General features: G+C 33.9%; 1 protein-coding gene and 1 long non-coding RNA gene across 2 annotated transcripts in view; one reads left to right on the forward strand and one right to left on the reverse strand.

The window, feature by feature from the left end:
- LOC111087025 overlaps positions 1 to 8,898 on the reverse strand; it is a 23,713-nt gene extending 14,815 nt beyond the window's left edge. Inside the window, exon 1 of the long non-coding RNA XR_002611743.1 lies at positions 8,884 to 8,898. This is a non-coding gene — a long non-coding RNA (uncharacterized LOC111087025). The remainder of the gene's footprint in view (positions 1 to 8,883) is intronic.
- The window catches only part of LOC106464421 (dynein heavy chain 7, axonemal-like), a 187,785-nt gene that overhangs the window by 89,838 nt on the left and 83,933 nt on the right, over positions 1 to 14,014 (forward strand). Inside the window, exons 24-27 of the mRNA XM_022392135.1 lie at positions 1,878 to 2,009; positions 3,824 to 3,919; positions 10,938 to 11,057; positions 12,344 to 12,547. Of these exons, the coding sequence (XP_022247843.1) occupies positions 1,878 to 2,009; positions 3,824 to 3,919; positions 10,938 to 11,057; positions 12,344 to 12,547 (552 nt within the window). The remainder of the gene's footprint in view (positions 1 to 1,877; positions 2,010 to 3,823; positions 3,920 to 10,937; positions 11,058 to 12,343; positions 12,548 to 14,014) is intronic.

Below are 14,014 nucleotides of genomic sequence, written 5' to 3' on the forward strand. Positions count from 1 at the left end.
TTCCTAAAAACAAGTGTTTTGTGCCCTGCTTGGGAGAAGGTGTCTAGTCTAAGCCCTGTGACAAAGAACTATTGGGCACAATGGGACCAGTTGAGGCTTGAAGATGGTATTCTTGTCCGGAGATGGGAAACTGCAGATGCGAAAGTGATGACCTGGTAAATGGGAAAGAATAAACCAGTTTTATTTAAGAAAGGACTTGTGTCGCTAAAGTTTCGTTGAAATGAAATTACGGAAAATTAACTAACGACTGGAGGCGTAACAATATTCTTTGGAGGGCTTCATAAATTAGATAAATCTTTTATTTGAAACTTTTCATTAATGAAAAGTTGTCCCTTAAAACTCTTCATTAATAAGATATTTGTTGTTTGCTGTTCTTATCAATGAAATATTGCTTTTGAAATTTTTCATCAGTAATAAAATGTTTTATTTGAAAACAAACACTCCTCATCAGTAGAAAAATGGAAGAATATTATATGAATAATTAAGTGGATAACAGTAATTTTATTCATTGGCTATTGTCTGCAGGTATAAGAATATTATCTTTGATTTTTTACAGGAAATATAAACTGCTTTTCTAAAATAAGATGAATTTTCACTTATTGCAATTTTCTATAAGTAAAACAATTCTTACTCTTTAGAATCCCTCATAAGTAAAATAAATACACTTTTTCATATCTTCATGCATAGATTAAATTTTGATTATTGTAAAACAATGTCTTAACTTGGATGATGGGTAGTAGGGGCCACTAATTGTTTGCCTTCCCTCTGGTCGGTAGTTCAAAATTAGGGACAGGGGCAGATATCCTTTGTAGCTTTGGCATAGGTACAAAATTCATCTAGAAGTAATATTTGATCATGAGAACTTTTCATAAGGAAGACTAGTTGTGATCATCAGATCTTTTTGTGTATGAATTAAATATTGTTTTTTTCATCCTTTTTATAAGTATTGTCATTTTTTTCTGAAATCTTTATGGTTGAATTAAACGTTACATTTAGAAATCTTCATGAGGTAGATTACTTGTACAATATCTTATCTTTATAAGAACTCATAGAATTTTGCATTATTATGTACATTATTGGAAAATGTATCAAGTACTATTTTAATTTTCATCTTTCTATTCACATTTGATATATAAAACATGGTCTTCTAGTATTGATATTGATCATATTGATGTGATCATACAGTGAATACTAGTCAGTTTCATTGAGTATACATAAGTATTTTATTACTTTTATTTTTTGTTATTGAAATTGTATGCAATCAATGCTTTTAATATTTGTTAGATATATTTTGAAGATGTTAGTAATAGTGGTGATGTTATTTTCAGTAGTGAGCTCCATTCAATTTGCAGTAAAGATTTTTGAAAAGATCTTGTTGGTTATGTTGACATGCATTTAACCATTAATTTTTCTTTAGTATACATTTAATATTTTAGTAATGTGGGTTTTTATATGGGTTATAATGAGATGCATTCAACTACTATAATATTTTTCATTGAATGCACAATCAGAGTATAAAATGAAGAATTTTGTGTATATGTTAGAATAGCATGCAGTCAACTTTTATTGATATTCATTAAGCATACAGAAATATTTCAATACTAGATGCAATCATTTTATACTAATAATTTGCACTGAACATACAGTTAAGAGCTTAGTGCTAGTGTTGATACTGTGCTTATACCATCTAATGATCTCATATTAACAATCTATTCATATAATGTGCAGTCAGAATTTTAGTGTTAACACTAATGTTAATTTTCTAATATATATGCTTATCTTAATTTTTCCTGTAAATGCAGTAATTTATTTTCAAATAAGAGTACAGTTAAATACACTGAAGTAAAAGTAGGTATTATCACCATCTATATCAACAGGAGCTGTCCCCTACCACAGAAGCCAACCGAGTCATGTCTTTAATGAACCTTATGGATTGCTTGTTAGATGACATAAAAGATGAGAAAGTAATGAAAGACATCTCTGAAGACACTGTGTGTATGTGGCTAGAGGTTAGGGAACTTCTTTTTGTTGATAATATTTATCTAGTAATGCTAGAAGTAGCCTGCTTGCTGAGCCTACACAATTAATATCTGACCTCAGCTTGTGAATGAGTAATCTTTCTCTTATTATGAGGTTCTGTTCATCATTGGCTCTTTAAATGAGTGGCTATGTCACATTCACCTAGGAAGTGACCATTATTATTACTAATCAAAGTGTCCAGAAATGAAAGTCTATGACTTTGCTGATATTTCACAGTGAACTATGTGTACTGTTCAAATATTGAAGAAATTGGAAAATTGATCAGATATCTTAAAGATGGTAAATGTAACATCTATGTACCTATGATAGTAGATGGGTTTAAACTGTTGTGGGCAATTTTCTAACCCTTGTTTTTCATAATCATTTTAAATAGATTGGACAAAGAGGGTGTAGTATTGAACCCATAGTAATATCATTGATTTGATTCAAAGACTTGCCATGTACAACAAAGTGTGATCCTTTAGTAGTAAAGTTCATCAATTCCAGAAAAACAGATAAGGGAATAGTCACATTACTAGAATTATCATTGAAAATCAAATCAGTACTTAGCTGTATAGTTTCTTCTAAAGATATATTTGTATACAGCAATTTAACATCAAAGCTGGCACAATGAAAATTTCAATCACATTCCAACTGTTGCATTTCATTAGAAAATTCAAAACTCTTTCAAACTGTATTCATTACACCTCAGAAATTCAACCAAAAAACAGATAAAGCATGGGAATAAGTTCCAATGTTAAAAAACTATAGGACACCCTTCATTATTAATTTTAGGTAAACCATTTAAAAAACCTGGATGACTACCTGATGACCTAATGTTCAAATACTGTTGTTAATCAAGAATATTATTTTTCTTCAGATCCACAAAAATATAATTAACATGAATGAAAGAATATGCTAACTTAAGAACCTCTAGTAAATTAAATTTACTTGAACATGCCCTAGGTAAATGTAACATAGCCATCTATTCAAACGTTTTAATATCTTAGCAAGGGCCAATGATGAACAGAACCTCCAAATAGAAGAGAGCTTGCTCATTCACTGACTGAGGCCAGAGATTAATTGTGTAGGTTAAGCAAGTAGGCTACTTTTTTGTCTTAAAAAGTGAGTCATATGTTTAGAATTATTACCTGGTAACATTTGATTATGATATTTTTTCTTTAGTATAAAACTTATAAAGAGCTTTAAATAATTTTGGTCATTATGTCTGACGTAGCTTTTATAACAGTCTGTGATATGACATTTTCCTTTTTAACAGTCAAGAACTACAGAAACTGTAGTATCGCTTCAAGAAGTTTGCCACAAACATAGATAAATTAAGAATTAGCTCTTGCCTCTTTTTCAGCTGGATTTATTTATATGTAATAGTTAATCAAAGAATATTATCACTTTGAAAAGTTCACAAAACATTCTAAATAGATTCAACAGTAATCACCATAGTTTCATGTCTTTGTTAGTAACCACGGAACTAAAGAGCTTTTCCAAAAAATGTTTATCAAAATATCTGAAATAAATCAAACAATCATCATCTAAAGCATATGCTTATATATGTGTGATGATCAATAACAATAGAAACTGTGAAGTCTTTTCAAGAGGTTTACTAGAGCATCTTAGATACATTGAGAACCAATCATTACATTATCATTATCATCTTATTTCTTACATCTCCAAAGGTGAGTAACTACAGAAACTAAACAATTTCAAAAGGACCTGTTTGGTTTCTGCTGTAATACCTTTAAAGTTCAGAAACCGGTATACTTGACAGCATCTTTTTTTTTGACAGTGTTTTTTTCTCTTCTCTGCTGTATGGTCATTGGGTGGAACTCTTAATGAAACTGGAAGAAAATCATTCAATATGATCTTTCGTGAATTAATGGAGGTTAGTTATTGACATAATTTATTTAATTGTTATATGTTTCTAGTTGTATTTTTAAACCTATTTGGTAAGTAGATAGCCACATTAACTGTCACCTCTTTTTCAATGTAGTTAAGTACACAAAATAATAAATCATTTGACATAGATGTAAATGAATTGATTGAATTTTTATCATAAGTTTTCCTGTAACTAAAACAGTAGAAATTGTTTCTTTTCCTAGCTTCAATACACTTTTAATATTAATCTTAATATAAATCAATATTATTTAATTTTGGGACAGCAATGTACATATGAGTAAATGTTTTTATTTATCTCCTGTAATTATAGAATAATGATATTTTTGTAAAAACTATAAAAAGTAATGATTCTTTTATAAGCAAGAAATTTTGTTCCCTTATTTTATAAACATTTGTCAACATGGGTTCAATAACCATGTTGTTTCATATATAAATATAATACAGAAAATTTTTTGAATAACTAATATAAAATAAAATGTCAGGTACTAATGATATGACAGTAAAGTAAAATGTAAGAATTATTTGGTTCTCAAATAACCTGGCCTGGCATGGCCAGGTGCTTAGGGCTCTTAACTTGCAATCTGAGAGTCACGGGTTCGAGTCCCCATCCCACCAAACATGCTTGCCTTTTCAACTGATGGGGGTTATATTGTGATGGTCAATCCCACTATTTGTTAGTAAAAAGTAGTCTAAGAGTTGTAGATGGGTGGTGATGACTAGTTGCCTTCCCATCTAGATGTTCACTGCTAAATTAGGGACTGCTAGTGCAGATAGCTCTTGTGTAGCTTTGTGCAAAATTCAAAAGAAACTAAGCCAAACTCAAATAACATTTTTCAAAGAAAATTTAATTCTGACAAGGTACCTTACCTCCACTCACATAGATAGCTATTCTCGTTTAGTGCTGCTCTCTATGTGCAAAAATTTTTTTCGCATACCATAAGCCTTTCACATGGTTTAACTAATTCTCACATGCAAATTATCATGCGACAAACCTCCACCAATAGTAGTGCCACACATACACGTGACTTCCTCTATGCTATTCTACCTAACTATAACTTCTTGTTTGGTAGTGCACATGTTCAGATGTTTAGTTTATGCTCTCTTCAAGTTTTTTTCTTTTATATATCTTTGTATCAATTTCTCTCAACAAGTTTTCATCGGTAGATTATTGAGCTGAACTGAGCCCACATATTTTGAAATATGGTGTGATGACTTTGGAAAGATAAGACATTATACTGTTATGGTTTTGAATATTTTTACTTTTAATATTATTATCTGTAGTTATTTGGGTTCAATAGCATAAGTTTAGTTAGATTGGTCAGTACTAACAGTCAAGTTCAGGTTTGAAATTAAAGCTTATTTGTATCCTTTGTCCTATAATGTTAGATTAGGCTTAACATGGGTCTTATTTTAGGATTACGTGTAATTCATCTTACTAGTGGGGAGTCCCAGAGAATTATAGTTCCCGGGCACAGAAGCATGTGAATATATAAATCTCACATAAATAAAATACTGATTATTGTACACCAAACAACAAATGGAAAACATCTACAGCACTATTACATGCTGAATTTGCATGATTTATTTCAAGGAAACCATATTCCCATGAATTTGAAAGTGGCTTTACAAAACATCATGATGATCGCCAAAGCCACTGTGTGCCATTTGTCAGCGACCAGTAGGTGAATTTTAAAACCGAAACCAGGGTGTTGGTTCAAATTAGCTGGACCAATAACAACCAGCAATACATCAAATTATAGTTCTCATCGTACTCTACTTTGTTCTGGCCAGTTTCATTGGATCAGAGCAATTACTATTTGAAAACACACAAAGAAAGCTTTTACAAAATTGTAAATTCTTTTTGTCATTGAATATTTAATTGATAGAAACAAGGATATTCAATAAACTTGGTGTTGCAGACTACATGAAGCATAAACCGATACATAGATATGTATGCCTAAGTTGAACCAACAGCATGTCAAAAAATAATGAATGGTGATTGTAAACAGCCTATATGTTGCCCTGGCAACATGTTGTTTTATGTCATATTGTTGGTCGTGAGCGGACTATGTTGTCCTGACAAAAGTGTGCTATATGTCATATTGGGTGTGGCTATGAATGATGTATCAATTACATCATGACATGACAGAGAATGGGTAGACGTTACCACTGTTACGTATCTGTCAATTATGGTATTTCAAGTTTACGACCAATGTGATTACAAAGTCTCATCTATTCTTTCATTGGTACATAAGGTAAGCTCATACTTCATTATTAACATTTGGTTATTGACAATTTTCATTTTATTTATCCATATAATATGAATACATATGTATGAGTTTCAAATGGATGGACATTAATGGGACTACATTGTCATTATTTAAAAATCACTGAAACCCACTATTATTGGTATAACATAAATCAGGTTAACTATATTGTTTTTCTTCAATACATCACATCTGATATATATGTTCTTGTCAATACACACTTACTTATTTTTATAATATAACATCAATTTCATTTTCGTTATTCTTTATTTTTTATACTTCATCTTACCTTTGTTCTGTATGAACCCCATGAGCCAGGGTCCACACAGACTTCTTCTCCTGATATTGTACATACTTATTGTTAGGTTAGGGCTTTTTTATATTAGATCTTAGTGATATACTTTGCCATGTTCTATTAGACACAACAAATGTCTGTTATTTTCAGTTTACCCATAATTCATTTTATGGGTAAATTGACAATTAGGTTAAATATCTTAAGGTATCTTAAACTTAAGTTTAACTTATATCAACTATTTTTGTAATTCTCCATGATTTATGCTTCTTACATTTATTTGAGTTTGTGTGGATCCTGGTGGCTGGGGGCCAATCTACCTTTCTTGATATTGCTCTCCTTCCTCCTACAACTGTTTAACCCATTTAGGATAACCTAAATTTTGTCAGTTTTCCTCTACCTGGTTATGGCTTGCCTTCCAAGGCCTCTACTGTGGAATCTGCTAGGCCTACCTCAGCCTTTTTTAGACACATTTCACAGTATTTGTTCCCCTCCTTCTCCAAACATTATGTTTCATGATGAGCATTTTTGTCTCTCTTTTGGTACTTGCATGCCTCGTCCTACACAGGTTTTGGTTCATTTTGTCTTAGCTTACCATCACACAGATTTTCTTCTTGATTCTGTGTACTTAGAGTCTGTTGCCTGTATGTGGCAGTCTCTGTTCAGCCTATCCACTTTATTCCCCACTTAGTTTTTCAGCTTCGTCTTACTTTGTCAACTCTCCTACAGGAAATGTCTACCTTCCATCTCCTTTCTTAGGCATTCCACCTATATCTAGGGGATTTTCCTGGGACACCTCCTCCTCATTCCCTCCATGTTGGGGTGTTTGCCATCTTCAGTTCTTTCCCTTCACACGTGGCTTCTTTGCTTTTGAGTTCTTCTGAGGTGGGATACTGTCTTGAACTGTTTGTTTACCATCCACTTCTAACAGGTACTTACTGTTGGCTCTTTTTCTTCACCAATCCATTTTTTTGGGTAACTCCTATGCATTTAGCACCACATGGGGTTTCTGCAACACTATATTATATTTATTTTGGTTTGTTTTTGTTTCATTCTAGGACATTGCCACATTTATTCATATTACATGTCCAGGCACATTCACGTCCTATACTCATCATACCTTTGTGTATGCTTAATGCTGATTGGAGTTTTGGATTGATTGGCCCAGCCTCAATCACTTCTTGGTTCTTTCCCTCTTTAATATATAATCTTTCATAACAATCGAGTAGAAAATTTCTGCAGGACTGAAAATGTCCATGGTCAGTGTTCTTATTTGCATTTCTCTGAACACTATCCTATCTTAGGTTTTTTTCCCCACATAATTTGGTACCATTTTGTGCTTTGCCCTTTGGTCTTGTTTCAGTTCCATATGGGGTTTATGATTACCTGACTTCTACATTTTGGGTTTTTTTACTAACACCACTGCTTGGACATCTGGCTGTGGTTAGCTCCTACTGAACAGGGTGGTCATAACATATTCAATTGATTCTCAGGTGGTTGGATTTTCCAGTTGGATGAGTTTTTCCTGTTACCTACCAAACAACTGTCTATTTGGGGAGTGTCTTTTTACACACCCAGTTACGTTGAATGTATTCGTTGCAGCTTTGTGTTATCCCCACCATTACAATTAAACTGTCTTACTGCTAGCGAGGTTCTAACGCATTGGGAGATATGACTTCTATGGAAGCACTTCACCCTTTGGGTCTGGCACATTTGCCATCTTTTCAGGAGATGCTGCATGACCCATGGTAGGGTTCCTTTTGATTCTCCTCTTAACTTTCCCCCCTTCCCTCTTTGACTATATGCATTGGTGGTTTAACATATCCCCTATGTCATCAGACCTACCACTTCCTCCCCCTCATCCAGATTTGTTTCTCTTGCCTGATGCTCTTCTCCAAAGTTTGGGGCATGGGTTGATCAGCAGAAGGCTTCAGTACAATGGTCTATGAACTAAATGTCTTACCATGTTAATACTCTGGCTTTTCTGGTGTCTTCATTCCAATCAGGTACCTTACCTTTTACCTGCATCTCAACCCCTTCATCCATTGGAAGTGCTTCTTTCAAGCACTGGGACAACACCTCATACATTCATCTCGAATTATCTGCTTTGGGTAGTTGTTTCTTTCTCGGTGGGGTACCATCTTCCACCTGTCACCATCCTCCACTCTTTGGTGAGACTGTAAGTGGGTAAATTTTCTTTCTTTTGTTATATATATTATTTTTCAGGGGCCTGTCCCATGTTTAGACCAGAATCCTCCTCTGTGGTGAGTGGTGTCTGTCCAGGTATACTTCGATCACTTAGAATTGTACTAAAATCTTCAATCTAAGGCCATGTTAACTTCAATTTCATAATTCCTTGGCCACAAAACTCACATTATTCTTTACAGTCACATAAACTAGAGATGGGGTGTTCCACAATATTGCTAATAGGTTATTCCTCACAATATATTTGCTTCATAAATCTACCCGTTCTAAAGCATACCAACCCATTGACTTCATGGGTAAAGCAGAAGGGGATTGCTGCCCATCCCTGCCACTCCTTACATTGAATAATTTGGGTTTGGTCTGCTTTTCAAAATAGGGTTTCATGGTAACCCATTGCACTGTCTCCGGTGTGAACGTTCCTCTGGATTCTCCACTTCTCCCCCCCCCCCATTTCTTCCAGCGGATTAAAAGAGTTCTTACTACTTTCCAGTTCCAAGGCATTGGGGTGGTGGAGCATGGAGGCATCCTCCTGAATGAAAGATATACAATATAAACAATAAAGACTCCTTGACTAAGTATTGAAAAAACTATTAGAAATGTATGACGTTTTGACAAGATTTTGTCATCCTTAGGTGAGGTAATAATATATTTTCATCACCCAGTCAAGCTGTCTCAAGACTTTTATTTTCTAAAAAGTGGATTCCTCATTATCAAAAAAGAATAAAGACTGCATTCAGTATAGAGTAGAATGTTGTGATCATGTTGGATGCACTTGTTGGCTGCTCCGATTCTTCCTCTTGCACTATCCTTTAATGTGTTTATGCCAAGGATATTACTGCCTTTGAGGTGGTTCTGGCCTGTTTGACTTGAGTGGGATATATATATATATATGTATTTCTTTCTGTTCACAGATCGGTGGTGGGATTTCTCCCTCCAGTAAGCTGAAATTGAGGTGAAGACGATATGTACCTCTTTCCTACCCTGCATGGATGTCATTCCTAGTGATTGAGTTTTGAATGCAGTGTACAGTCTGTCGCACCCTAACCACTCTACATCTTGTGGCATATCCTTTATTTTACCCACATTCTGTTCATCAGGGAGATTGAAATTCTAATATATTGTGGTTAGGATCACTCTCTCATTGGGATGTGCTCCAGATAATAATTTTCTGTCCAGATCTGTCACACTACATCCGGACAAAGAGTATACCTGGTACAGAAGTGGTGTGGTCTCCCATGTATAATCCTGTTATTAGAGGGTATCCTTTGGACACTTTCAGGGATCCTTTTACTTTCTCCTTTGCACTAGTCCCTCCACTTATTTAATGTCGAATTCTAGCTATGTATATGAGTGGAACTAAGATACCTTGTCAGAAGTTATAATTTTCCTACACTAAAAATGTATTTCTGACAGGTTCTTACTTCTGCTCACACTTCCCACCATTCCTCCCATTGTCAACTGGTGTTTACATTTCTGTCTAAACTCGAAGTGATAGTTAGGTAGAATATCATAGAGGGAGTCACATGGGTGTTTGGCATTAGTATTGGTGGAGGTTTGTCACATGATAATTTGCATGCAAAAATCAGTGCATGGGAGTGAAAGATTTGTGGCATGTAAAAAAATGTTACAAATAGAGGGCAGCACTGAACAAGAATAGCTATGCTTGTGAGTGGAAGTAACTACCTGTTGGAAATACATTTTCACTCTAGGAAAATTATAACTTTAATGGCAAATAAGTAAATTGCAGGTGTTAATGTTAATAAGATTACAGTGGACTCAGATAAGACAAATTTATGAATTCACATCTTGAGCACTAACACTACAGGTCTTCGTTAGTTCACCATGATGTTATTTTGTGTTTGAAGGATGAATTTTGTAATGGAAAATAATAATCCAACATTACAGAAAACATCAAAATATTTCACTTATGTAATACAAAGTACATCATTAGATTAGTTTAACTACTTACCTATCTGCCAAGATAACTGAAATATCCAATACTAAACTGTTTTATATTTAATGACTTTACCTTATTCAAATAATGTCTGATATAAGAGATACTAAATCTTTCCCTCATGTCCTAAATCATCATGTAATAATATTGAAGTCTCATAGTATTTTAGATACAACATGATGACTCTAGATATATTGGAAGTACCTTCCAGTATATGTCATAACATTTGATGCAACAGAAAGTAAATCAGTAGATATACTAAACTAACGAATAATTTTTCTCATAGGGGACTTTGTCTAAAGAAATCCAAGAGATGGTAGTTGAGAGCAATAAAAAAATTCCATTTGATTTGAAACAACCAATACCCTCAAAAAACACAGTGTTTAGCTACAAATTTGACAGAAAGGTAACCACTTGAACTTTTTTTTTCATTTAAATTTATGACTTACTTCTAATTAAGATAGTGACTGAAAACTTGTACTGGTATGATTATCACTTCGTATCATTGTGGATAGATTATGCAAAATGAAAAACTTCAATGAATATGCGAAATTATGCAATATACTTTTAAATTTAGGAGAAGTAACTTTTCTACTAATAAACAATTCATAATAATCAATTGAGCAGCAAATTATGCAATTCCTAAAATTAAAAGTGTGTTAATAGATAGTATGATGTATAAGTTAGTCTGATAACCCATTTGTGTATTATTTAAATTGTGATTCATATTAACTCTATCTCTAGTTATACTTGCTACTGTTTTCTTATAAATTATTTTTTCTGTAGTGACATGAGCACAAGTGGTTAAGGTGCCATACTTTGGATGAGAGATTCCATGGTTTGTGCTCTGTTACTGCCAAAATAAAATCATGCTCTGCATATTAGGGCTGAAGGTGTATTATAAAAGTGATGGTCTAAACCTACCAATCACAGTTGGTTGTGGGTGATGTTGACTAGCTGCCTTCCTTCTAATCTATCACTTCAAAATTAGGAACAGCTAGCACAGATATTAGTTTTACAAGAAATTCAACAAATATAACATCTGGCAATAATTTTGATCAGAAGTATGTAACCAGCAAATAAACATCAAGAAACCCTTCAATAAATTAAATCAGGTAATAGAAGGTTAATTTTACTTACTTAATAATTAACTTCAGCATACTAATGTGGTTTTAGTTTTTATATAGTATATTGTCTTTCCAAAATTATTTGAACATTATGTTTTATATTTATAATGTTTCTTCTTAAAATTTACTGTTTGAATTTTATAATTAACCACTCACACCTAATGTGCTCTTCAAAAAATCTTTCATGGGTCCCAACATTCAGTTTTATTTACCAGTTTGGAATTCTGATAAAGCAAATTAAACTGCATGTCTCCTTAGAGTCATATTACTGTTTCATATCTAACACAAACATACAATAACCTAGTTCTATATCATATCGTGTTCTGCAGGTACAGTGCTTGAACTTCAGCAAGAATGCAGGTAATTTAAACTGGATGTAGCTAATGAAAAACATACTTAAGCAATTTAGCAAAGGATGCAGAAAGAGTTAAATTTAAAATATTTAATTAGCAAAGCAAAGAATCTTCATTTCATCATTATGAAAGTGTTATTCTAATTTTTTTTTTACTTCTTTGTAGATGTTTTTTCAAAAAAAACATGCAAGATAAAAACCTTTTTTTACCAGGCTGGTGAGAATGGAAAATGGACTAGGTGGCAGGATCAACTGGAAGAAGTGCCACCTATCCCTCGTGAGGCACAAGTTCACCAGATCATTGTTCCTACTATTGACACTGTTTGTTACACAACCTTGCTGTCATTGTTGGTATCTCATGAAAAACCTACGTTACTTATTGGTCCCACAGGCACTGGGAAGTCTGTCTATATTACCGTAAGTTCTCAAAGTACATGTTGTTCTTATACTTGTATTTAGTTTTGTGGCATGCAAAGACTTATTTTGATGTTAATTAATGAGTTGTTTTTCTCAGGTGGTATTACTCACTGAATAAGAAAAGTTATCATATAACAACTAAACGTGAATTTCATCAAGAAAAAATAATGGAGAAGCCTAATCTATTTTTGGTTTCCAACTTTCACTGCAGCAGACTAGTAAACTAGTTTAGCTGAATTTACAGATCCATCAGTGCTGCTTGGAAGGGCAAAGAAAATAAATAAAACAAGCTTCACATAATGGTGGAATATAAGTAGTTTGATTACTCAGCAATACTAACCTAAAATACTTTAGATGTTTGGATAACATGTGACATACCATCACAATTAATTGTCCATTATTATTCACATTTTGATGAAGAAAAGAAATTCACAAATAGATAAATTACCAGATAGTCTGCTGAATAATAATGGTTAATTAAATGTACAGAATTTACAAACACAAAATTAAAATTCAACAAAGTCTCTTTTACGGGACGTATCTTTTTTCGTACTGGTCTCTGTCTCACTGGCTTCTACTTCATGTGGGATTCATCTGCTCCATCAGGAAATGTCATATTTTCGGTAACAGTCACATCAGTGGTAGTAACTTCATCAAGGGCTTCATTGTTTCCCTTCTCAAAATCAGGTAGAGTTTCTTCTTCGACAGTGGTTTTTTCAGGTGACACGTCTTCAGCAGCATCATTTGTTCCGTTGCTCACTTCGTTCCAACTGAAATGTCCTGGACCATGTTAACGCCAAAGCCTGTTGGCATGCACCACCTTTGGCTTACCTCGCCGACCACATTTTATTTGGAAAGTCACGTCTGAGAGGTGATCCACTATGTCGTATGTGCCTTCCCATGGAGAAGATAACTTAGGAGACTTCCCTTTGGTCTTCCTGGGATTATACAACCACACCTTGTCTCCTTATATAGAATCATCAGACGTTTTCATGTTTGAAAGCACTTGATGGTGAATATCATCCATCCTTTCAGATAACACTTTCACGAACTCTGAAACATTTTCAGGCAACTCTTCGTAAGGTGGGCATCCTGTTATTAGATGCACTGGCAACCAAAGTTCCCAACCAAACATTAACTTCGCTGGAGTTTATCCAGTGGCTTCATGCTCTGCTGTTCTATAGGCTATCAACAGTGGAGGGAGTAAGACATCCCAGCCATTCTTTGCCAATTCCTGTCCAAGTGTCCAATTGTACTTTTCTACCATCCCATCAGACTGAGGGTGAAGTGGCATTGTCCTAGTCTTTCTTATTCCAAACAACTAGTAGCATTCATGGAACACAGCTGATCCAAAGTTACAGCCTTGATCTGAATGCAGTTCGTATGGCATACCAAATCTGAAGAAATCACTAATATCTGAAGCTACAGTTGTAGCTTCTTGATTTGGTATTGCATATGCCTCAGGCC

Source organism: Limulus polyphemus, unplaced genomic scaffold (genome assembly GCF_000517525.1).
Source record: "Limulus polyphemus unplaced genomic scaffold, Limulus_polyphemus-2.1.2 Scaffold1647, whole genome shotgun sequence".
Taxonomy (NCBI): Eukaryota; Metazoa; Arthropoda; class Merostomata; order Xiphosura; family Limulidae; genus Limulus; species Limulus polyphemus.